The following is a 25,127-nucleotide window of genomic DNA, read 5'->3' as shown; positions in this document are numbered from 1 at the left end:
CTTACCGGCCCATGCTACGGGCCGACTTCCACACTGCTGGCGGCGTGTGGAACACTTTTCCCGCACCGTCCCGTCCGACTAACCGGAAATTTATACAACTAAACTCGCTTTTTTGCGTTTTTGTTCCCTCATTTACTTCGTAGTCATTAAGACGCTGACAGAGAGCTGCTCGGCGGTCAAGTCTGCTCTTCAACGGTAGTTTTTTGCTCAGTCTCATCTGCATCCCCTGCCTCCTCGCGCGGCGTGAGTTTCACGTGGACACCGGGGCTCATCACTACATTGAATCATCCATCAATTTTCCGGTTGCAGCGGTCAGCATTAGCTATTTGAGTTAAAATGACAACGATGGGAAGCTTGATCCTAGAGGACGGGACGACGTTCAAAGGCCTCCTTTTTGGTGCTAACGTGTCAGTGTCGGGTGAAGTTGGTAAGTCCTTTTGAAATATAAGCTAATTTATGACGCCAAATTCAACACTTTAGCTAGCCAATACGAAATCCCCCTGCCTAAGTAGCTAATTTTAAGTTGGACATTTTATGTGTATGTTTGGGCATTTGATGTCACTTGACGTAACGTGGCACGACAGTGATGCATCAGAGTTGTAAAGCGCCAAAACCCCAAAACTCATCGTCACTGTCCCTTCTGCCCATGCCAAACTCCATTCAAACATCCATCAAATACATCTTCTTCAAGCTAACGTTGTCATCAGGCATGCGCGTACACCACATGACATTTCCTGTATTCTTCTAAATGCCACTTACAGAGAAACGGCAGCATTTGAATGTCAGCATTTAACCACTTGTGGTATGATTTGGCAGGTGAATGTGTAGATAAGAAGGCATGGCAGAAACCTCTTTTTAAAAGTTGAACTGTGTTGTAATAACTGCAGCTAAAAGTGGGCCAGGCATGCCGAATTAAAGATGAGGCAATATTGATTTTAGAAACAGCCAAGGTTTGCTCTATGATGCATGTCCATGTGCTTATTAGCAATGATTTGTTAAAAGTAATGGGATTTTCAGCGCAGTTTGGCGGGACAAACTACACACAATAGAGTGGAATGTATCTCTGCAGGTAGATTAGTAGACTATCTCACATCTGGATGCCATAAACCAGGCACAGAATTACTTGTGGCTTTTAAAAATGGCCGTAAACTTGAATCAACATATGGACACAATTAAAGCTTTTACTTAAGTTTATGTTCGTTAGGTTGTTAGTCCAACTCAAATACAGCTGTTGCTAAAGCATACACACTGTAATGCAGCTTTGACATGAATGAATGTGAAAGGCATGACTGGATAATGTACTGATGAATATTCTGTGTGTTTAGTGTTTCAGACAGGCATGGTGGGCTACCCCGAGGCGCTCACTGACCCATCCTACCACTGCCAGCTGCTGACCCTCACTTACCCTCTGGTTGGCAACTATGGCGTACCAAAGGACGAAGACGGAGAGTTTGGACTGAGCAAGGTGGGCAGTTATTTACAGTTTAAGCTGTATTTATGATAAGACTGAATCACTAGTGTGGAAGAAGATGTTGGGAGATGAACCTTTTGTCTTTGACCATAGTATTTCTTTAGAGGCATCACAGATCACCTTTAACTCTTCTGAAATGAATGAAAAAGAGGCCTCCTCACACCAACATCCCATAGTGATGTGTTTTCTTGTATTTTTGTCGTCCTTTTCAGTGGTTTGAGTCATCAAAGATCCATGCCGCAGCTCTGATCATTGGAGAGCTGGCCGATAGTCCCAGTCACTGGAGTTCAGACAAGTCACTGGACCAGTGGCTCAAAGAGCAAGGTGTTCCTGGATTGCAAGGTCAGAAAATCGAAAATCTAAATAGACTAATACTAATATTTGAAGAGTAAATAAGTCACTGCAGAATGTCATTTGAATTAGTAGTGGTGTAAAGCTTTTTAAATAAAAAAAAAAATTGGCACTATATATACATACAAAATTATTTAGAAAAGAATAAGATACTTGCAAGCTTTTCAATTTAAGAGCTCAACTGCAGATTTGAAACAATCTTTTCTCTCCATGAACTCCAGGAATTGACACCCGCCGTCTAACCAAAAAGATCAGAGAGAAGGGCACCATGTTGGGGAAGCTGGTTGTGGATGGGACTGCTGAGGACAGTATTCCTTTTGATAACCCGGACAAGAGGAACCTGGTCCAGGAAGTCTCCATGAAGGTAGCCCACCCTTAGTTTATTACCAATGTGAAGTTTAAGTTCAAGCCTCAGTGCTACACCTTGTCAGTAAGATAGGATGTAGACCACACAGGTTTGAAGTAAAGAAGTTAAAATGATTGATTACATTGTTCTAATTCTGGTTACTTCTCCTTTGATTGTCTCCAGGAGCCCAGAGTTTTCAACCCCAGCGGTAGTTTGCGGATCACAGTGGTCGACTGCGGCATCAAATACAACCAGATCCGCTGCCTGGCTCAGAGAGGAGCCTGTGTTACTGTCGTACCTTGGGACCACCCACTAGATAGCACAGGTCGGTCTCACACTTCTAATACCAGACATAGAGCAGCAAATGGTTTGACTAGGGTATAAAGTCAGTACTCACTGTGTTTGAGGTGGCTTACAAGATGTAAGTGGTAATTATGGCTCGTTTCCACGGTACATTTTGGAGAACACATTACCAAAATATGGGACTATGCTTGTGTTAGTTTCAAGAAAACTCCCACATGAGGTTATGTTGATTAAATTAAACAAAACTAAGCAAACAAGGTCTCAGAGATGAAGTAGTTTAATACTGCGTTGAATGCTGCAAAATTGAGAGTTCTACACCCTTGGCACAGTCAATAAAAGGCCAGTATTGTTCACATATATTGACAATGTGATACATTTCCTTCATCAGTGGTAAGCATGGCACTTTTTCCCTTCTCTCTTGTAGATTTTGATGGTTTGTTCATCAGTAACGGCCCTGGGGATCCTCAGCTCTGTCAGAACACCATCAACAACGTGAAGAAGGTGGTCTGTGTGGAACACCCCAAGCCAGTTTTCGGTATTTGTCTCGGACACCAGCTGCTCTCTTTGGTAATTGGATCGAAGACCTACAAGATGAAGTAAGAACCTCAAACTAAACACTTGCATACACCAACATATCATTTAAATTCAAAATTGTTGTAACATTATTTTAAAATTTTCACTTCAAACACAACAATATTCATGCAAAGACATTTATTGCCATAAGTTCTTGATTTATCATTAACTTTATGATGATTTTATCACCATGGCCAATTCATCATACACATTTTCAGATGAGAAACTGTTTCATTTTTATCTCATGTGCGAAACAATTTGTTGATCAACAGACGCCTGTAAAGAATTCTGCTGGTTACATTCACGTCTGTAGCTAAGCTACATCTCTTACAAAGCTTGTAGAAGATTTTTGGAACAGGACAAAGACAGAAATGTGCCCTCAGTGACCTGAACCTGGGAACCTCTTCAAACCCCTTTGGTACACTCTAGAAACAGACATTGTGAACACACACTTTTCTTTGGGAGAGTTGTGGTGTGAACTGCAGATTTTGCTGTTCTCAGCAGTCTGGGCTCTCCTGTACGAGCAGCGGAGTGTCAGCCTGATGGCCCCTTGTTATGAAAAAGACAAAACAAACAAGTCGGCATGCAAGACGAGGCGGTCGGCTCCTCGCTGCAATGAACTCCACAGCCACATCTGTGGGGTTGGGGAGGTTTTCTTTCCCCTGAGACTTTGCTGATGGGAGCTTTATCAGGCTCCGTGTGAAGGTCACAGTGGGCAGCCAGTGTTTCCCTTACTCTGCTGGAATTTGGCATCTTGACAAACAAGGGCATTTTGGGATTGCAGTGAAGTTCAAATTACAGAAAGGTCTTTGTAAGTTTTGACCAAAATAGCTGTTGTGGACAGTTGTCTGTGTATTTTTATTTAGATTTTTGATGGCTGAAATTTCAATCTGTATTAGAGTCTGTTTGACAACGTTAATTGACATGTCAAGATACTGTAGTAATCCCAGTGCTTTTTTTTTCTTGGCACACTGGAGAACCCTCTGTTCAGTCATTAAAATGTAGGATATCTCATAATTAAAATCCTGAATGATGCAACAACTATGGCTCCCACCCAAAATAATGTCTCATTAAAATCTGTCCAGGTTAAGATTTTTCGATATGCATCTACACCAACTATACCAGATACTATTTTTGTTTTAAAAGCTCATTATCAAGCAAACATGTCTGTCTAGTTCTCAACAACTATTTGATTTTTCTCTCTTGTCTCAGGTACGGTAACCGTGGCCACAACCAGCCATGCATCCACAAGGGAACAGAACGCTGCTATATCACCAGTCAAAACCATGGGTTCGCTGTCGATCCTGACACCCTGCCTAAAGACTGGGATGTCCTCTTTACCAACGCCAATGATCATACCAATGAGGGCATTGTACACAACACAAAACCACTGTTCAGGTAACAGGGCCCAGTGATAACAACACCAGAAATACCAGAAGTAACTTTTTATGTGAAAGTGATTAAATTTGTTGTGGTGCATTTTCCAGTGTTCAGTTCCACCCAGAGCACATGGCCGGGCCCACAGACCTGGTCAGCTTGTTTGATATCTTCCTTGACACCGTGAAAGACCACAAGGAGGGCAAAGCTACCAAATCTGGTACAAATTTCAGTCTTTTAAGTACACGCTCTCACTTCACCCTCTTATGTAATAATACATAATTTTTCAGACCAAATAATGCATTTTAATAGAATTCAAAGGCCAACTATGTTTTTGAGACTCTCCTTACTTTCTGTCTGTTAAATCAAATATGCCTTGATTGCAATGTGACTTCCTTACAAAAGAAAGTTTTATATGGAACCTTTAATATCCATGCAGGGCTTTACGCAGACAACCAGTTAAATAAGTTCTGACACTCTTGTAACACATTTGTTATTGCGGTGGTTACTGGTAGAAAAGAAGCAGATTTGATTAGTATTTTGATTATGATTTTTTTCCAGTGAAGCAGTGTCTGATGGACCACCTCACGTACCAGGATTCCCCGAAACCTGAAGAGGTATTCCGACCACGGAAGGTCCTCATCCTGGGCTCTGGAGGACTGTCCATCGGCCAGGCTGGGGAGTTCGACTATTCTGGCTCCCAGGTATGTCATAACTACCTTCTGATAAGAGTAGCGCAGATATTCTATATATATGTAAAATTGAGTTATTTGGGGATTTAGGGTAAATTAGGAGTCTATGAAGGGGGGGGATCATCAGACTGGCATTTGACTTCTGGAGGTTTAATGTGATTGTTTGGCTGCAAAATACTTTTTAAGTTATGCTCTATGCAGCAGGCACATTGAAGTAGCGCATCAGGCCATTACTCTAGCTAATGCTATTTAATTTTGTTTTTTTACAGGCTATCAAGGCTCTCAAGGAAGAGAATATCCAGACTGTGCTGATCAACCCCAATATCGCCACTGTCCAGACCTCTAAGGGCCTGGCTGACAAAGTCTACTTCCTGCCCATCACAGCGGAGTATGTCACTCAGGTACGGATGAGCTCTTTTGACTGTAGCTGACAGAATGTGATAACTGATAAGAGACGAGAGAGTATGTGGAAATACTGTGATTTTGAAAGTCCTAGATATGTTCCTGGAAAGTATAACATTTTATTAGTTACCAGCGTGGGAGAAATATCTAGTCCAGAGTCCTGAACGCTCTGGCCTCACAAGATATTTCTCCCAGAGCAAGTAAAAGTTTACTTTTGTTTTTCTAAAACAAGTTTCCTGTATCGCACTGAAATGCTTGTAACGAGATATTTTGTGATATTGTGAACACATTCTTACAATAAGTGTTTCCATGGTGCATAAATGCTCAATATATTCCAACTTTTTCGCTCTCAGGTGATAAAGAACGAGCGTCCAGATGGTGTGCTGCTGACCTTCGGTGGTCAGACGGCTCTGAATTGCGGCGTGGAGCTGACGAAGCTGGGCGTCCTGGAGAAGTATAAAGTGAAGGTTCTGGGAACACCGGTGGCCTCCATCGAGATGACCGAAGACAGGAAGATCTTTGTGGAGAAAATGGAAGAGATCAATGAACACGTCGCTCCCAGTGAGGCGGCGCTGTCTGTGGAGCAGGTGAGGAGACATTCAGATTCCTTCATTCCTTTAAAAGCTTATATTTTGTTTTCTCTTCAGATTGCCTAAATATATCAATTTAACTTTGTTATAGGCAGTGGCAGCTGCAGAACGTCTAGGTTACCCTGTCCTGGTTCGTTCAGCGTTCGCTCTCGGCGGTCTGGGCTCGGGCTTTGCCAACAACAGAGAGGAGCTGACCTCTCTGGTGACATCAGCCTTCGCCCACACCTCCCAGGTGCTGGTGGACAAATCCCTGAAAGGCTGGAAGGAGATCGAGTACGAGGTGGTCCGCGATGCCTATGACAACTGTATCACTGTGAGTAAAAACGAGAGACAGATGTTTTACTAGAGGGTTTTTACAGGGAAATGCGTCAAAACACCAAAGCAAATTGGTGTATGGGAAAGCCGTCTTGGCAATAAACCCGATTCTGATTTTTATTTAGCATAGATATGTTATGATACTTGACAGTATATGGGGGATTTGATTCGTTCTTCTTGTTCAGGTGTGTAATATGGAGAATATTGACCCTCTGGGCATACATACTGGAGAATCCATCGTGGTGGCGCCCAGTCAGACACTCAACGACTACGAATACAACATGCTGAGGAACACGGCCATCAAAGTCATCAGACACCTCGGCATTGTAGGAGAGTGTAACATCCAGTACGCTCTGAACCCGGAGTCTGAACAGGTAAGGTTTAGGGTTAGCACAGATCTAAAAAAATGATAAATAATGTCGTCCGTGTTTAGATTCTGTTATAACCTCTGTGTTGATGTTTTGCAGTACTACATCATCGAGGTGAATGCACGTCTGTCGAGGAGTTCGGCCCTGGCCAGTAAGGCGACAGGTTATCCTCTCGCCTACGTAGCGGCTAAACTTGGCCTGGGGATCCCGCTGCCACAGCTCAAGTACGTCTCTTGACTTTAAGAATAATGGATGAAATGCAGATGAATCAATACAAACAGCAGTAGACTGTGAATGGGTATGAGGATTGAGCTTGTATAAGATTTGAGAACTGGTGTATGTGATTGTTTAATCAATTTACGTGTTTTTTTATCTTCCGATTTTTCTTGTTCTGTTTGTTTGTTCTGGATTTTCTTAAATCTCTTGTACTTTTTTGGAATTGTGTCATTTCATGAATGAAAAATCTGTAAATGTGTTTTCTGTAGGAATTCTGTGACCAACTCCACAACAGCCAACTTTGAGCCAAGTTTGGACTATTGTGTGGTGAAGGTGCCTCGCTGGGATCTCAGTAAGTTCCTCAGGGTCTCCACCAAGATTGGCAGCTCCATGAAGAGTGTTGGTAAGAAGCAGTCAAATCATTTTCTACACATTTTTGCCATGTATGCTTTGGTGCAGGATGGAGGACTGCTAACTGCATCAGCACAGAACAAAAGTGGTACTAAGTAGATCTTCACTGGTTCCTTTCTCGACAGGTGAGGTGATGGCTATTGGCCGTAGCTTTGAGGAGGCCTTCCAGAAAGCTCTGAGGATGGTGGATGAGAACTGTGTCGGCTTTGACCACACCATCAAGCCCGTTTCTGAAAAGGTAACGAGGAAAAAAGCAATTTGTTCCACCGCATTTTTAAATTTTTACTGTTTGTAAGCAGGATTCATACAAGGGGTAAAAATCCTTGAAAATGCTTGAATTTTGATGTGGTGTTTTCAAGGTATAAAAGTGCTTGAAACAGTTTGAAATTGTAACTGCATTACTTTCATAATAAATCACTAACTGACTGAATAGTTAGTTTTTTAGACAAAGAAATGGTGAATTGTTAAATGCTGTGTAAGTATATAAATGTGTGATTTACCATAGCTGTTAGTTGCAGGAATAGCTTGAAAATGCTTGAAAAGTGTTTGAAAAGTGCTTGAATTTGACAATAGAAAAGTGTAGGAACCCTGTTAAGTTATGACCGGAGTGTTATAAGTCACTTTTGGATGTTGAAATTGCTGATACCTGTAATCCTCATCCCTCCTTGATCCTGTTGTGAGTGATTCAGGGGCCATTATTTACAAAATATCAAATTGGCCATTCAATCATCACCTGTGCGTCATGTCTGAGAAGAGGCCCCGTTTGATAAATACTAATTAATTTGAGATCAGCAATATTTTTCGCTTGTGTACCTGCTCTATAAAACACATGCTGAATGAGCTGTTTCCTCTCCGAGATCATTTTTGATGTATTTGGCCCGTCTCTGGTTGTCTGTTTAAAACATTTTTTTATGGGTTAAATTCTTAATGCTGATTAATCATTCAATCCCTTTCTCAAATCCTACATTCATGTGAGTAAAATACACCAATATTTCCTTTAGAAAAAGTCACAAACTGTCAAGTCACTCAAACCACAAAACCATGGTATTTTAAACGGGGCCACTAGATGGTGCTAATGAGCTACTGATCCAGGACTGATTCTGTACACCATCAGGTATATAATACCTTCTAATAACACCATGAAGCAAGCCTTACTGAGACTTTGTACAGGAATCTTTGAGTGCATTTTAAGATGGTCATATTCTGCTGTTCCTGTGTGTGAGGCTGATGTCATAAAACATATACAGATGTCAGATAAGCTGACCAGAAGCTCATAGTTGACAAATAGCTAGCTAGATAGTTAGATGGTTCTGTATCTCAATTGTCATGCCTTCCTCTCCCCCCCTCTGCTCACCAGGAGCTGCAGACTCCGACAGATAAGCGCATCTTTGTTTTAGCGGCAGCATTCAGAGCCGGCTACACGGTGGACCAGCTGTACGAGCTCACCAAGATCGACCGCTGGTTCCTGCACAAGATGAAGAACATCACTGACCACGAGCGACTGCTGGAGACCTACAACCAGGTGAGGCTGATAAAGAGGCAACTAATGTGGGAAAGTTAGAAGGAGCTGTTTTCTCTTGATTCTTCTTGTTAATGTTGTTTTTTTCTCACCAGGATGAGAGTGCCATGCCTCCAGAGGTGATGCAAAAGGCCAAGCAGCTGGGCTTCTCAGACAAGCAGATAGCATTGGCTGTGCAGAGGTGAGTGGGAAAGACGATATGAGCCAGAGGACATCAATAGATGATTATTTTTAGGCTAGTCACAGTGAGTCGCACCAGAAATTAATTTCAAGAGAAAAGAAAAATAGTGTCGTCGGGAGATGATGTTGGCCTGTGTGAATATAAAACAGCTCTGTCATGCTAACACGTTCTTTCATTTCAATATGACTTGCACTTGGCTTGGTGTGATGTGAAGTAGCAAAGACTCTAAAATAATAACCAAAAACTGATGGTCTGAAGTTTGTTTTTTTCTGATTGTGTGTTTCTTTCCTCCTACAGCACAGAGCTGGTAGTGAGAAAGCTGCGTCATGATTGGTCCATCCTGCCTGTAGTAAAGCAGATTGATACAGTGGCAGCCGAATGGCCCGCCCATACAAACTACCTGTACCTGACTTACCACGGCACCGAGAACGACCTGCACTTCAACGATCAGCACGTCATGGTGATCGGCTCGGGAGTGTACCGCATCGGCAGCAGCGTGGAGTTTGATTGGTGCGCGGTCGGGTGCATCACTGAGCTCAGGAAGGTGAGTCCCACGTGATGTCATAGTTCAGCAAGTTGTTCAGGTTTTCCCAGGGGTCCTTGAAATCCTTGTCCGCATGTGTCTCATGCAGTTTTCTACCATCACAGTTAGGAAGTTTTCACACGTTCAAGCCTGTCGCTCTCTGTTTAATTGTCTGTTAGCTTCTATAGAGCTTGCTAGTTTTCATTAAAAACATTCTCAGTGTTGTAACTGTAAATGACCTTGATCTGTGTCTCAAACTATGCCATGTTGGACCCTTAAATTTGAGGGAAATGGGCCTAGAAAGTCCTTGAGTAGGACATTCAAGATGTTGTGGGAACCCTGATTGTTGATGTTAACTGTGGGGTTAATGTCTTTGCACATTAATTGATAAAAATGGAAGTGAGGGACAGTTTTTAATTTTTGTTCCTGGTTCAGTTTTTCTGCTGTTATGTCAGTTGTAGCATGTTCTTTTTTATTTTTTATCACAGTGACAGGAAGCTGAAGTGTACCATTGAAATGATTAAACAGGTTGTGAATAGGCTAATGTAATGAACAGATGAACTGATTATTAAAAAACCCCCAACATATATAATGATTAATTAGATCACATCATTTGAAATAAAGGTAGTGAAATTGTAATTGAATTGAAGTTTCTACTTCACCTACGGTTTTAACAACACATTTGCTTGATTAAAGACATGCAGCAGTTGAATCACTGTCTGTCTGTTGATCTCTGATCTGACATGGAGAAGATGAGAGAGGCTGTTCCTGCTCTGTAGCTCTCAGCGCTGAAAATAAAAATAGCTCTCTGATGAGAACTCTTGTTACTCCTCCTTGGATCTTAATTATTTGATACTGCTGCAGCGGACCTTTGTGACTTTAGCCTGGTTAGGTCATCGCTATAGCTTTAGATGTTTTACTTGATTGCTTAAAGTGTATATTGAAATACTTTCAGCAAGTTAAAACAACAAATGAAAACTCTGAATATTAAATCAGATATAACAGTAATTACTCATGTTGTCACATTGCTTGCAGATGGGTTATAAGACCATCATGGTGAACTACAACCCAGAGACAGTCAGCACAGACTACGACATGTGTGACCGCCTCTACTTTGATGAGATCTCCTTTGAGGTAAGATTTTTCTACTAATTAATAACTAATAACATTGATCTTTGAACTATCTCTGACTTTTGCAGCTGATTAGAAGCTTTAACATCCTCAAGATACAAAATGTGAGATTTTGTGTCAGTGTCGCTACTTCAACTTGATAGAAATTGTTGATTGATCTTGTGGACACCATCTCAACAAAAAGCCCATCATGAGCTCTATAAAAGTTGTACTATTAACAGTTTTGAGGATAATAAGTGTCCTTACTTACTGTATCTCAGGTGGTGATGGATATCTATGAGAGAGAGAACCCAGAGGGAGTGATCCTCTCTATGGGAGGCCAGCTGCCCAACAACATCGCCATGTCACTGCACCGCCAGCAGTGCCGCATCCTGGGAACTTCACCCGAGTTCATCGACTCTGCCGAGAACAGGTTCAAGTTCTCCCGAATGTTGGACACCATCGGGATCAGCCAGCCGCAGTGGAAGGAGCTGTCGGACACTGAGGTACAACCGACCGGGTTTATACCAGAATATGTTTTAAAATGTAGCGTTTTGAGCTATTGGAGGGTAAGACTCCAGTATTGTGGATGAAATGTTTGGGGTATTTTTCTGCATTTAAATTTAAGTAGACAAGTTTGTATTTTTGTCAAAATGTTTCTTAAGTATTTCCTATTTTTTCTCTCCAGTCTGCTGTGAAGTTTTGTGAGACTGTGGGTTATCCATGCCTGGTCCGTCCTTCCTACGTTCTCAGTGGGGCAGCCATGAACGTCGCCTACAGTGACAGTGACCTCGAGAAATACCTGAGCAGCGCTGTAGCTGTGTCAAAGGAATACCCTGTCGTCATCTCCAAATTCATTCAGGAGGCCAAGGTTAGAAAAAATGACTTGTAGTAGTAGAAGTTGAGCTCTAACTTCCTAAAAATTAAGCGCTGTAACATTCTTGCCTTTTCCAGGAGATAGATGTAGACGCTGTGGCCTGTGATGGGGTAGTGATGGCCATCGCAGTGTCTGAACACGTGGAGAACGCTGGCGTTCACTCTGGGGATGCCACACTGGTGACACCGCCTCAGGATCTCAACCCAAAGACTATTGAAAGGATCAAGATGATCGTCCATGCCATCGGCCAGGAGCTGCAGGTCACTGGACCTTTCAACCTGCAGCTGATTGCAAAGGTGAGAATCAATCTGGAAGCTCTGCCATCTCAATATAGATCAGAAACATAAACTGGCTCCTTTTTGTGACTGTAATGGCAAGAATTTTTTGAGAAACAGGCGAGGGAGGTAGAACGAGGGTTGAAAAGGACAGAAGTGGAGTGTAAAATAATTTAGTTTTCACTGTGTTCTAATGCTGTGATGACGCTTTGCTTTTTCTGCTAGGACGACCAACTGAAGGTGATTGAGTGCAATGTCCGAGTCTCCCGCTCCTTCCCCTTCATATCCAAGACACTGGGCGTGGACCTTGTTGCCGTAGCGACTCAGGCCATCATGGGGGAGGACATGGAGCCTGTGGGCCTAATGAGAGGAAAAGGGATTGTAGGAGTCAAGGTAACCAGTAACCATCAGTTATCATTTCACCTCACTGTGTGTCGACTATTCTGTTCCTGCTCACCGTCTGTCCCGTGTCCTCCAGGTTCCTCAGTTTTCCTTCTCTCGGCTGGCCGGAGCTGATGTTGTGCTCGGGGTGGAGATGACTAGCACTGGTGAGGTGGCCTGTTTTGGGGAGAACAGATATGAGGCATACCTTAAAGCCATGCTCTCCACGGGCTTCAAGATCCCCAAGAAGAACATCCTGCTCTCCATCGGAAGCTATAAGGTACCTGACTGACATCAGCATTAAAGTCTCGTTAAATCAGGATTAACTGATGAATTTCTCGAAGCCAAGACTTGGTAATTTGGCAGATGTGAATGTTGTGTTCAGCTGATCCAGCTGATCCAGCTGGCAGTTGAAATCGTGCATCTTGTTGGAAAATGTGCAAACGGTTGCACATTAAACTACATTTGCAGTCTCGTATTGTGATTCACAGATGTTTCTTAAGGCCGCTGAGGCATTTCCCCCCCGAACTGATCTGTTACGTGATACAAAAAATATTAAAGGGGGTCAGTCTTAAAACCAGGAAAAAAGAGAACAATTTCTACTCAAATAAACCTTAAAATTTGTAACACAATAAAAACCTGAATGTAGGCCTGTCACGATAACAAATTTTGCTGGACAATAAATTGTCCTAGAAATTATTGCGATAAACGATAATATTGTCGCTTTGAGACCATTTTTCAACTAATATAATGATAATGGCATAATAATGCAAGTACACCCTTTCAAAGATCAATAAACCTTTATTTCTAAAGAATATTTAACATTGGAATGTGAAAAAGACATTTTAAATATCCAAAATAAATAAAGATGGAGGCTGTGGCCAAAGCAATTGAGCCATGGCCAGCCACGGTTCCTTATTGCAGCAACAATGTTAGCACCATTGTCTGTAGTAATGCGGAGGCGTGACGGTACACGTGATGATGATGACGTATGTGTTTTTTTTCAAGGTGTTTCCCCGGTGTCCTCCTGTTAATCTAAACATGTACCAGCTGTCTGTTTATAATCATATGGATGCTGTTATAATGTGTTGTAATTGAGATCCTGACACACCAAACATCCTGGAAAGTGACAAAGTTACGTTTTTCTATAATTTACATAATTACATAATCGCCATCAGTAAACTGGACGCTGTGTGACTATTTCACTCTCGGGGTTCACTAAGTTCACTGAGTCTTGTCGGGAGGGCTGACCGTCACCATGACAACAGTAACTGACCGTCGCGCGACAGACACTTGGTGAGTTAAAGTTTTTTGCCGGGGACAGACGCTGTTTTTCGGGCAGAAATGTGACGAAGAGTCGGTCAGTCCGACAGGCTGACAGACACTTTTCCTCACATAAGTTGCCAAAGACACGACCAGTTACTACGTTCCTGTTGTTTGGTCGTGTAACGTTGCTTTGTGGGACATTTATTTTTATTTTGTTGAGTGAAGGATCTGTAGAGTTATCAGACACCAACACCAACACCAACACCATCAGATCAACACGCCCTCGCTCCGTGCCGCCGGCTCGGTTCGCCTCTGCTACTACCTCCGGAGGCGCAGCGAAATTTCACCCCTCACCGCATCTGAAACTTTCACACAAAGGCGGATGCGGAGAATTGGCGCAGTATCCCCGCATGCAAACGGCTGCGTGAATGGGGCTAGTGACTGACAAGAGGGTTCTAGTGAGAGACACGAGGAAAACAAACAAGCATGCAAATGGGAATTATCGAGGCCGGCAAAATTATCGAGCTCATTTTAATTTATCGTATGATTAATTGATTTATTGATTATCGTGACAGGCCTACCTGAATGTATTTGAGCTGTCATTGTTTATTGTTTATTTGAATCGATATTAGTGGCAACAACTACTTTTCCTGGGGGCCATATCTACGAATGTTTACACTTCATAGTTTTTATTATTAACACTAAATAGAAGTTAAAATATCGTCAATACACCTAACCTAAAAATGAAAGTAATGATAATTCAATTAAGCTACTGCTAAGAAGGTTAAAGAATAATTACTTATGTCATAGGCCTGCTTTATAATGAACATTTACCGTAAAAATATAATAAACACTTAATTGTTAACAATTGTTGCCCTTTTTTACTAGATTTTTGAAATTTGAAGCGTCATGGACTATTTCATTGAGATACCGCTCTACACAGAAAATAAATTTAATAATCAGACTGATCAGAAAGCTGTTAAATAAATGATTTTTTTCTGAATTTATTGCAGTAATTTGACAAAATTTAGAAGATGGTATTGAGTTAAAGTCAAATGGACAGACTATAATGAAGTGATGCACTGGTAGCTGCTAAAAATGTAGGAAATTGATTGCTGGTATCCATACTTTTTTGTTAATCCAACCCTTTCAGTGAACATAATCCTATTGATTACCACTTTGTTTTGTGTGTTTCTAGAATAAGAGCGAGCTGCTGCCCACCGTTCAGACTTTGGAGTCTTTGGGTTACGACCTGTACGCCAGTCTGGGGACTGCAGACTTTTACACAGAACATGGAGTCAAGGTAACATCTCATGTTTCGATTTACAGTCTCATCACTTAGTACCAGAAAAGTATGTTTATTAGTCCTGTAAATGATTTGTCTGCGCTAGGGTTTGGAAGCTTTTTTGACAGATCAACAGCACGATGTGAAATCATTGCTCGTTGATGTGGAAAAAAAAATCTGAAAAATGTTATTCTTGATAGTTGAAATCCCAACTCCTTTTGTCAGTATTTTACTACTTTACATGGAAGAGTAACATTAAATAATAGAAGATAATAGTTGAACTGTTCAAACTTGTAATTGTTTGTAAATTTAAAATGATTGAATCACATCAGTCAGGTGTGTAAATCATATCTTATTACAAGTGGAAAAAGACACACTTTTAAACAAAGGATGTATCCAGTTTCTAAACTAGTAATGTGACCTATAAACTAAGTAAATTTGTTGCAGACTAGTCATAAAATCAAAAAATAATATAATCAGAATTATCACCAAGTTTCAAAATGATCATCTTGTCTCCTCTGACCGTTGTTGGCTAACTTTTCCTGTTTCAGGTGACAGCTGTGGATTGGCCATTTGAGGAGGATGACAGCGAGTGTCCCACTAAAGAGAAGCAGCGCAGCATCATGAACTACTTGGAGGAAAACCACTTCGATCTAGTCATCAACCTCTCCATGAGGAACAGCGGAGGTCGCAGGCTCTCCTCCTTTGTCACCAAAGGCTACAGGACGAGACGCATGGCCGTGGATTACTCGGTCCCCCTCATCATCGACATCAAGTGCACCAAACTCTTTGTGCAGGTTGGAAATAGTCGTATCTTTAGTCGTGCAGACTCTGAAAACTTCTTTGAAAACCTTGTCTACATATGGGCACATAAGTAAATATGAATTGATGTGTTTTCAGGCTCTCCATCAGATTGGCAGGACTCCACCTGTGAAGACTCATGTTGACAGCATGACTTCGCAGACGCTGGTCCGTCTACCTGGTGAGTCACTTGATGTGGGGCTTTATTTTGAAGGATGGTGGGTGCTTTGACATTTATGATCATTTGTAGCAGGAAACAAAATTACAAAGCTCTGCAAAAACAGACAACCTTTTAAAGTAAGGTTGTACAAAACTGAGCTTTTTTACAGGTAATAATGAGCTTTTTTTTAACCATCATTTCCTGGCTGAATATCATTTTAAACAATAGCCAAGTTTCCACCCAAAGTACTGTGAACTTTTAGTCCAAAGAAACTACTTCTCGAAGAACTGAAAGGTTCCTTCATTGTTCTCTGCATTTCCACCACAGTCTAAAGGCAGACGGAAATTAGGCAAATTAGTCCAATGACGTATAAGAAATGTTTTTGCTTACTTCTGTAACTCCATGTTGGTGTGTTGAAGCCAAACGTACCAAAATGATCTGAAAAATGAAATGATTTGCAGCTGCAGATTTTCAAAGTACTCAAAGTACCTAAAGTCCCTATAGTTTTTGAAAGTATTACCACTGAGAAGAGACTTTTAAGGGTGTTAAATAATGACACCAGAACATAATATAGACCCTGGTCTCTGAGGAGGAAATGCACCGAGTTCCTCCAGAGGTTTGGTTAGTTAGTTGAGGTTTGATGATTTCTCAGCCTAATGGACAATATGCATGTTGTTAGAATGATGTTTACATATAGGGATATGTTTAACCAGGTTACGTTTGTTGGAAAAGTTATATCCCACATTTGATCAAAACCAGAATGAGACCTATAGGATATTTGTGTGCATGTAATTGTACTTCCAGTCTGGTTAAAAAATATTGAAAAAATTTTTGTTTCTGTGATTGATTCTCAGGTCTGATCGATGTGCATGTTCACCTGCGGGAGCCTGGAGCCACACATAAGGAGGACTTCTCCTCCGGTACAGCAGCTGCTCTGGCAGGAGGAGTGACCATGGTGTGTGCAATGCCTAATACTTCCCCTGCCATCACTGACGCCAGCACTCTGGCCCTGGTGCAGAAGGTACGCCCAGATTTTCCTTCCTTGTTGATCTGCTTTCTTTCTGTCAGTTCAATCTGGTCTCATCTGCCCAGTTTTCAGTCTATTCTGCTTATTGTGGTGTTCTTGAAAATGAGCGACCCTCTCATGTGGGGTATTTAATCAAACTTAGCTGAAGTAAAATGGAATAAATAAATCCTGTGTTATTTTGTATCGTCAGCTGGCCAAAGCGGGCTGCCGCTGTGACTACGCCTTGTATGTGGGCGCTGCTTCAGACAACGCAGCCATCCTGCCGTCCATCGCCAGCCAGGCTGCCGGCCTGAAGATGTATCTGAACGACACATACTCCACCCTCAAGATGGACAACGTCTCTCTCTGGATGGAGGTTGGCTGAGTCACTGTGTACCTTTTTAAACTCTTTATTCCTTCCCATCAAAACTGGTTTACAGGCATTTTAGTTGGTGTTGAATGCTTCTAAAACAAGTTACTATTTATATTTGTTACCTTATGTATTTTTAAATTTATGTGTGTTTTATAATCATGAAAAATACTTCCCATGGTTATATCATTTATTGCCGGTCAGTCCTGTTTGTTAAATTGAAATTAAGTATATTCTAGTTTGGGTGAAAAGTAGTTTTTGCCATCATTTACTTCCTTAGATTCTCTGTGTATCTGTGCTGACTAATGCTTGCAGAAGAACAGGTCCTGCACACTAAACTAAACTCTAACTGTCCGGTTCTGTATGAAGCACTTTGAGAAGTGGCCCAAACAGATGCCCATCGTTGCTCACGCTGAGAAGCAGACAGTAGCAGCAATCCTGATGGTGGCCCAGCTCTACCAGCGGCCCGTCCACATCTGCCATGTGGCCAAGAAGGAGGAGGTAAAATACACTTACTATTTTATTTTACAGGTTGTTTTTTTTTTTTACAGCCATTGTAAAAGTCAAATGATGCAGAAATTTGTCGTTGCAGTACCAAAAAGACGAGGAGAATACTAGTTAGTCTGTCATTTGTATTTGAAGGATTAGTCCTCAAGAGTGTTACTGAACTTTTTTGTTCTTCTTTTTCAGATTCTGATCATCCGAGCGGCGAAGCAGAAGGGCATCCAGGTCACATGTGAGGTGGCGCCTCATCATCTCTTCCTCTGTGAGGAAAACGTGCCAGAGATCGGCGATGGACGAGCGCAGGTCCGACCCATGCTGGGATCACACGAGGACATGGAGGCTCTCTGGGAAAACCTGGACATCATTGACTGCTTTGCCACAGACCACGGTCAGTAACCTGGCAGAAAGCAATCTGATTATTAATCTGTTGGTTGAAGTGAGGGTGAGATTGATCATTTTTTTCTTTATTTCACTCTTGAAATGCTTTGTTTTGTGTTGTCAGCTCCCCACTCTGTAGAGGAGAAGAGCGGCGATCGTCCTCCTCCCGGTTACCCCGGCCTGGAAACGATGCTGCCACTGCTGCTGACCGCTGTCAGTGATGGACGTCTTACTCTGGATGACATCATCAGGCGTCTCTATGACAACCCACGCCGGATCTTCAACCTGCCCGTCCAGGACAACACCTATGTGGAGGTACACACACGAACCCACAATGATAGAGCATGATTTTTATGTGGTGATCACTACTTTCCTTTTCATTTTACTTCATATATGTCTTTATTTTTATGCTGCAGACGGACATGGGAATTTATGTATGTAAAGTTTGGAAAATGCCTTGTTGTAACCGTTACGTTTTCAAGGTTAGGAATATGCTTGATTATGAGGAGACTTAATATAAAATGCTTGATTTTCAAACATAATCTGGTGTTTTATCGTCAGTCACTCACTTAAACCAAAAATCTTTTAATATTTGAAATGAAACAGTCCTGTCGTCTCTTAATTGTCTCCTGGCGTCAAAATTAGCAAGCGTTAAATAATCATGATCAAAACACACAGTCAAAACTAATAGTAACAGCTGGTAAAATAAACAAGTGACAAAGTGACTGTGGATATAAAGAAATGATGTGCTCAAATTTTACTGAGTCAACCTTGTGTCCATAATCTGATAAATAAGGCTCACACTTTTATTTTAACCACATGTCTGTGTGTCTATCTTCTGTCTGTGCCCTTCAGGTGGACTTGGAGCAGGAGTGGGTTATCCCTCAGGCCATGCAGTTCACTAAGTCAAAGTGGACACCATTCCAGGGTCTGAAGGTGAAGGGTAAAGTCCGCCGTGTGGTTCTGCGTGGAGAGGTGGCCTACATCGATGGCCAGGTCAGCAAACACACACACTTTTGTTGTAGCCTCATTTAGTTCATAGGCACAGATAGAGGCTGTATTAAACAGTATGTTTATGCTTTATAGTGAAAATGTATCACTAGAATGGATACATTTACTGTTATTTTCTAAATTCATTGTGGATCTATTGTTAGAGATAAAATAACTTCAAATTAAAAGCTTTGAAATGCAGTTACACGCAAATGCAACATCATTAAATCTGTACTTGCTCTTCCTGCTTTCCACTCATATTTATTAATACTTGTATATACATGTACAACCCAACTTATTAACCCTTGAGATTAATTAACACAAAACAAAATGAAAACATACACAGTGATGTCCATAACATTTTGTATTTTCATGTGTTATGTAATTTGATTGGTTGGTTGAAAAACTTTCTCTGTGCTCTTTAAAGCTGTAGTTCTTTCCCGCTTTCTGTTCTCTCTCAGGTGTTGGTACCTCCAGGTTACGGTGAAGATGTGAAGACTTGGTCGACTGCTTCGATCCCTCCTCCTGAACCTGTTAAAGAATGTCCCATGGTATTTAAAGTGGACGAAATACTAATATATAAAAAGATATCAGCAATAAAAACAAATGAATTCATAGCAAATAATGAATGAATGCTAGTCTGCAGCACAAATGTGTTTATTGGTTTTATTTGCTAGCTAACTGTCCAGCATGCTGATAAATGGCAGCATGTATTATAATGTCGACTGCCATCATACGACCCCTGTTTGTGGGTGGATTTTGATTTCATTTATTGTAAGATTGTGTATTTCCTGTGGTTTAGACTCCAGAGCACCCGCGTCCAACTCCACCACGGGAAGGCCTGGTCCGAACCCGAGCACCCAGCCCTCGACGAGGAGGAGGAGCGGGAGCAGGAGCAGGAGAGGGCCGCTACCTGCTGCCACCTCGTGTCCACCGCTCCTCTGATCCTGGACTACAACCAGGTACCACTACTCCCATGACGCCAGACATCCATAGACATCCATAAGCAGGCAGAGAAAGCATTTTCAGCATAATTCCTTTTCTGTTTACATAAACCATCAAAACTGAAGCTATTCAGAGGTGAAAATACCCTGAACATCGTTATGTCTGTGAGCTTTAGATCACAAAGCATTATCTGCCTTCTTTATTTCATGTATTTAACTGATAAATTGTACATCATGTCACTGTGCTCTCTGCAGAGATGGTTATGCTCCCACCAGCTGGTGCTGGTGACGGTTACAGCCACCCTCCTCCTTTGTCCAGGCTGCTGTCCCCTCTGTCAGGAGCGGGACCGTTACCTGCTGGACAGGTGTCCCATATCCAGACCTCTCCTCTGCTGCACCCGCTGGTGGGCCAACACATCCTGTCTGTACGGCAGTTCAGCAAAGAACAGGTACAACGCATGCACACAAAATTGTTATTATTTATTCATTTATTTATTAATTTTAAAAACATTAAAAAAAGAGAAAAATAACCCTAACCCCTAATGTTTCTTCTCACCTCCGTGTTTACGCATTAAAAATAAACTAAAAACAACAAAAAAGAAAACCTTAAAACATGATCCTGCCAAATGTTCTTTCCCTACCTGTTCTCACAGATTAAAAAAAATGTAAAAAATTTAAATTGGATCACTGATTTAAAAAAAACCATATTATTATTTTTATTTATTTTTTCCCCCAAAAATTAAAAATTAAAAAAAAAGAAACCCTCTTTTTTTCATGTTAAAAACAAAACAAAATGCAACACTAAAAAAACCCCCAAAACCTTATAGAATTATCCTGCCAAAACTTTTTTCTCTACCTGTTTTTTCAAAGATGAAATACAAAACAAACAAAAACCTTGAAAATGAAAATTGATCACCAGATCACCAGAATTTTTTAATCAGTTGCCGTACTTGAACATTTCAATGCACATTATGTTGTTTTGTTCAATTTGTGTATTTTTGTTTCAGATCTCGCACCTCTTCAACGTTGCCCATACGTTACGTTTGATGGTTCAAAAGGAGCGAAGCCTAGACATCCTGAAGGTACGTCCTCTTCACAAAGGTTTTGTCTGACTGCCCATGTGTTTTCAAGTCGGTATATTCTTGTGAATGTGTGCAAGCTAAAGACACAATATGACTAAACAGACTGTAAAAACATTGTAAAACAGACAAAGCATTAAAGTTTTGGCAGCCCTAAAGAAAATTGTGTTTGGGCGATCCACACAGGTTCTGTTTTGGGAAAATGTTTTGTTTCTGAAACAAGTTAAGACCTTGTCTCTCTGGCCCAGCTCAAAACTAATCCTCTGTTCTTTATCATCCAGGGTAGAGTTATGGCGTCCATGTTCTACGAAGTCAGCACTCGCACCAGCAGCTCCTTTGCTGCAGCCATGCAGCGTCTGGGCGGCTCAGTCGTTCACTTCAGTGAATCCACCTCGTCGACACAGAAAGGAGAATCTCTGGGTGACTCTGTCCAGACTATGAGCTGCTATGCCGACGTTCTAGTGCTCCGACACCCAACGCCTGGAGCTGTAGAGGTGGGTTTCAGCACTGACGCGCCCGAGGGATTTAAGTAAAGGCTCACAGTCTTCATCAGCACCAGAACATCACATGACTGAAGTGTGAAATATTTTAGCATGCTATGTTTTCTATAGTGACACAGCTTCAGTCACTGTCTTGCTCACGACAGTTCAGAGGATTTTCAGTACTCGTGTTGATGTAATTCGTTTCTCTCGGTCTCTCCAGAGTGCATCACGTCATTGCCGTAAGCCTGTGATCAATGCTGGAGACGGTGTGGGGGAGCATCCGACCCAGGCCCTGCTGGACGTCTTCACCATCAGAGAGGAGCTGGGGACGGTTAATGGCATGACGGTGAGGGACAAAAAGACAATTTTAGATTAAAAAAAAACCTGTCTGAGTTAATCAACTGTCACTTCAACCTATATTTTAATTTTTCCTCAAATCATGTTAGAGAGAATTTTTATATGAATATTTTCTTATGTATTTTCTGTTAGATAACTATGGTTGGTGATCTGAAACATGGCCGCACAGTTCATTCCCTCGCAAAACTGCTGACCCAGTACCGCATCACGCTGCGCTACGTGGCACCCAAGAACCTCCACATGCCAGCAGAGATCATCAGCTACGTGGCCTCAAAGGGCATCAAACAGGTGGGGACTAAACTGTGTTAAACACACCTAAATAATAGGTTCTTGATGGTACACTCAGACTAAATGAGGCTGTGTGTTATGTGTTTTTCAGGAGGAGTTCGACAGCATCGAGGAAGCTCTGCCTGACACCGACGTCCTCTACATGACGAGGATCCAGAAGGAGAGGTTTGCATCTGAGGAGGAGTACAATGCTGTAAGTAAACTCATGCTTCATTTAGTTCATGTAGAAGATAAAAATATAGACATAATGCATCTGTAAATAAATGTTGTTCCTTAAAATCCTAAATCCAGTTTGAGTTGGCAAATTCATGGACAGTCACTTTAGTACTGCTGATCCTGCTCCCATTGTATAGTGTTTGTTGCAGCAGCGGTTACTTTCCTTTTCCCTAACAATATCCAATAATTCTGTAAACTCAGAAATTAAAGTCATTTTAGAGTTTTGTGTTTTTTTTCTCACATGGTATTAAACATTGTGTGGTGTTTTTCTGAGGCAGGAGACTTGCCAATATGACTATGAATCATCTTTGACTGTTTTTTTCCTCTCTTTCTCAGTGTTTCGGCCAGTTCATCCTCACCCCTCACATTATGACTGTAGCTAAAAAGAAGATGGTAGTGATGCATCCGCTGCCCAGAGTCAACGAAATCAGGTAAGATCCAATCAGCACCATGATGCATTCTCACAGAATTGGCTAAAACTGCCTAGATTAGCCTGTTTCCAAATCAATTGTAATTTGTTTGTCCTACCTTCCTATGAGCACTTGAATGCACCAAAAGGGAAAGATTATCAAACTAAATGTACTATTTTTGTTCCTCTGATATTTTTTTGGCATTTTTCGACTTTGTTACATGGGTGAGTGTGTATATCTGGTATGCCTCGTGAAGTATTAGGCCATCAGGAAAAAAAAAACTGATCAAAAAGTCACTACAAGATCCTTCTGTAGCTGTTCTGGAGCTTTCAATTGTATCACACAATCTGTGTGATGTGGATCCATACATCTTTAAACTTAATTTTTTCTGGCCACTTTAAGGACTACTTTTCTAACTTGGCTCAAAAGTTGAGATGGAAATCTTTATCAACAAAACAATGTCACCACAAGGTCCGTTTAGTTACTTTTGTGGGACTGATTTGTCATTTAACTTCTTGACTCTTCTGATGTAGGTTGAAAGCTTGTGTGAAAGATGAATTTGACAGAAAATGTTATCTTGTGAAAAGCTGCAACTACAGATTAGTTTAATTACCGTTGCTAATTATTGTATCGCTCAGTCGTTGGGTTTATAAAATGTCAGAAGATAGTAAAAAATCCCCTTCAGTGGCCTTCATAAGTCAAGGTGACGTCTTCATATTGCTTGATCAGTTCTTCCATGATCTTAAACAGAGAAGCAAACAATCCTGACACTTGAGAAGGTGGAATGAAGGGAAGTAATTACTTGATTAATCGTTGTAGCTGTAGTCATATGATGGGACTTGAGAAGGTCTTCAGAGAGCTTGGAAATGTAATTTCATGCCGATGTAGTGAAATTCGTTCCAGATAGCAGCTCTCCTAGAGCACATTTTATGTGTGGTGAATTTGAATAATACTTTTATTGACTGTTATTCTAATGTAGTGTGATAGTGCAGTACTTTCGTCATGTGCAGCGTACATGATCCTCCATTTCACTTTCTCTTGTTTCCTCTGTATTTTCTCTCAGTGCGGAGGTGGACACAGACCCGAGGGCAGCATATTTCCGCCAGGCAGAGAACGGCATGTACATCCGAATGGCCTTGCTGGCCACCGTACTGGGCAGATAGATCCATGTGCTGCATATATTGTCACATCTTTAGAGTAATAAGTGTTAGACACCAGGAATTTCCTCCCTGCAAACTGAATTTCTTATTTCCAGTCCTTCACGAGGTGTTAGTAGAGGTAAACATAACAATAAGATTACAATATTATGATGCTGCTTCAGTTTGACATGCGACTTGTTTTTCTTTTCACCTACACAATTTCTATATTTCATTATAGCAACTGTAGTTTTAAGTCTTACTCACAATAAACTTTTATCATAAAACTGCTTCTGAACTAAAAGTGATTTAGAAGCTTCTCTTGGACCAGAGAGATTTTCTGTTTGTTAACAGACTGTCAGTGAGCCAGCTGGAGGAGCTGAGGACGACTCCTTGGAAGAAAATAAAAGGGGAGTCGGGCATTTAAATCCTAACGTTGATGGGACTCTAATGTGTGATGTTAATGTAATGAATGTTTTGGTAGCTGGGTCAAATGTGCAGCCACTGTAACTAAGCTGCTGCACAGCTGTTTCCTCGTCTACCCAACCATAGGTCCATTTAAAGGGACCAGTGAGTATACTCAAAGGGAGCAAAGGGAGAATGAGTGCTAGCAGTTTGGTGTAAGGGATCGCTCTATTCTGACCAATAATGGTTCATGTTATATCTACTGTACGAAAATCTCCTGTAACATTCCTTTGTTTGAGCATGTAACAGTAAATGACAATGGATGAATATTTTCATGGTTGAGGGGAACTGCTGTAACTTTATGCTGTAGGAATTTAGAGGCAAACTTTCTTTTTTATCCAAATGGGAATTAATGTCATTTAAATGTTGGTGAATGACTTTGTATTATGTGGAAAAATAAATAATAAAACAACAGTTTCGACTGCATTATGTGTCTAGTACAATTGTTTTGGAAATCATGCATCTTTTTTTTTCTTTTTTTTTTTTTTTTTAGAAAAAATGACCTTAACTTAAGGTTCATTTTCGAGCTTTTTCTGGAGCTGTAGTCAGAATGTCAACAGGGCTGATGAAGACAATAAGATGTTGCTGCAAGCTCTGGAAAAAGCTAGTTAGTGAGTGGTCCTTCAGTTAAGATTATTTTGTCAAAAATAAAATACATTTTAAAAGATGTTGCTGGACCCCCAGGCAGAAAAATGGCATCACTGTCTCC

The 25,127-nt window shown here is 41.2% G+C and overlaps 1 protein-coding gene across 1 annotated transcript; it reads left to right on the top strand.

The window, feature by feature from the left end:
• The first annotated feature begins 33 nt into the window (after window positions 1-33).
• Window positions 34-24,844, top strand: cad (carbamoyl-phosphate synthetase 2, aspartate transcarbamylase, and dihydroorotase). Its single transcript, XM_073492882.1, has 44 exons — window positions 34-427; window positions 1,326-1,465; window positions 1,684-1,813; window positions 2,044-2,186; window positions 2,352-2,493; window positions 2,896-3,067; window positions 4,257-4,442; window positions 4,532-4,641; window positions 4,983-5,125; window positions 5,383-5,514; window positions 5,869-6,102; window positions 6,197-6,418; window positions 6,606-6,794; window positions 6,888-7,012; window positions 7,274-7,407; window positions 7,541-7,653; window positions 8,773-8,937; window positions 9,030-9,115; window positions 9,413-9,659; window positions 10,674-10,772; window positions 11,030-11,254; window positions 11,437-11,619; window positions 11,703-11,921; window positions 12,126-12,293; window positions 12,379-12,561; window positions 14,746-14,850; window positions 15,384-15,629; window positions 15,733-15,814; window positions 16,648-16,814; window positions 17,011-17,175; window positions 17,539-17,670; window positions 17,860-18,061; window positions 18,176-18,366; window positions 18,907-19,047; window positions 19,503-19,592; window positions 19,844-20,003; window positions 20,241-20,434; window positions 20,993-21,067; window positions 21,346-21,558; window positions 21,767-21,892; window positions 22,036-22,191; window positions 22,283-22,384; window positions 22,744-22,838; window positions 23,881-24,844. The coding sequence occupies exons 1-44, from the start codon at window positions 337-339 to the stop codon at window positions 23,978-23,980; spliced, it is 6,723 nt and encodes a 2,240-aa protein (XP_073348983.1). The 5' UTR covers window positions 34-336; the 3' UTR covers window positions 23,981-24,844.
• Window positions 24,845-25,127: the final 283 nt, after the last annotated feature.

Source organism: Pagrus major, chromosome 22, assembly GCF_040436345.1.
Source record: "Pagrus major chromosome 22, Pma_NU_1.0".
In the NCBI taxonomy this organism is placed as follows: Eukaryota; Metazoa; Chordata; class Actinopteri; order Spariformes; family Sparidae; genus Pagrus; species Pagrus major.
The sequence above is the reverse complement of the archived record's forward strand: the minus strand, read 5'-3'. Positions and strand labels throughout refer to the sequence as shown.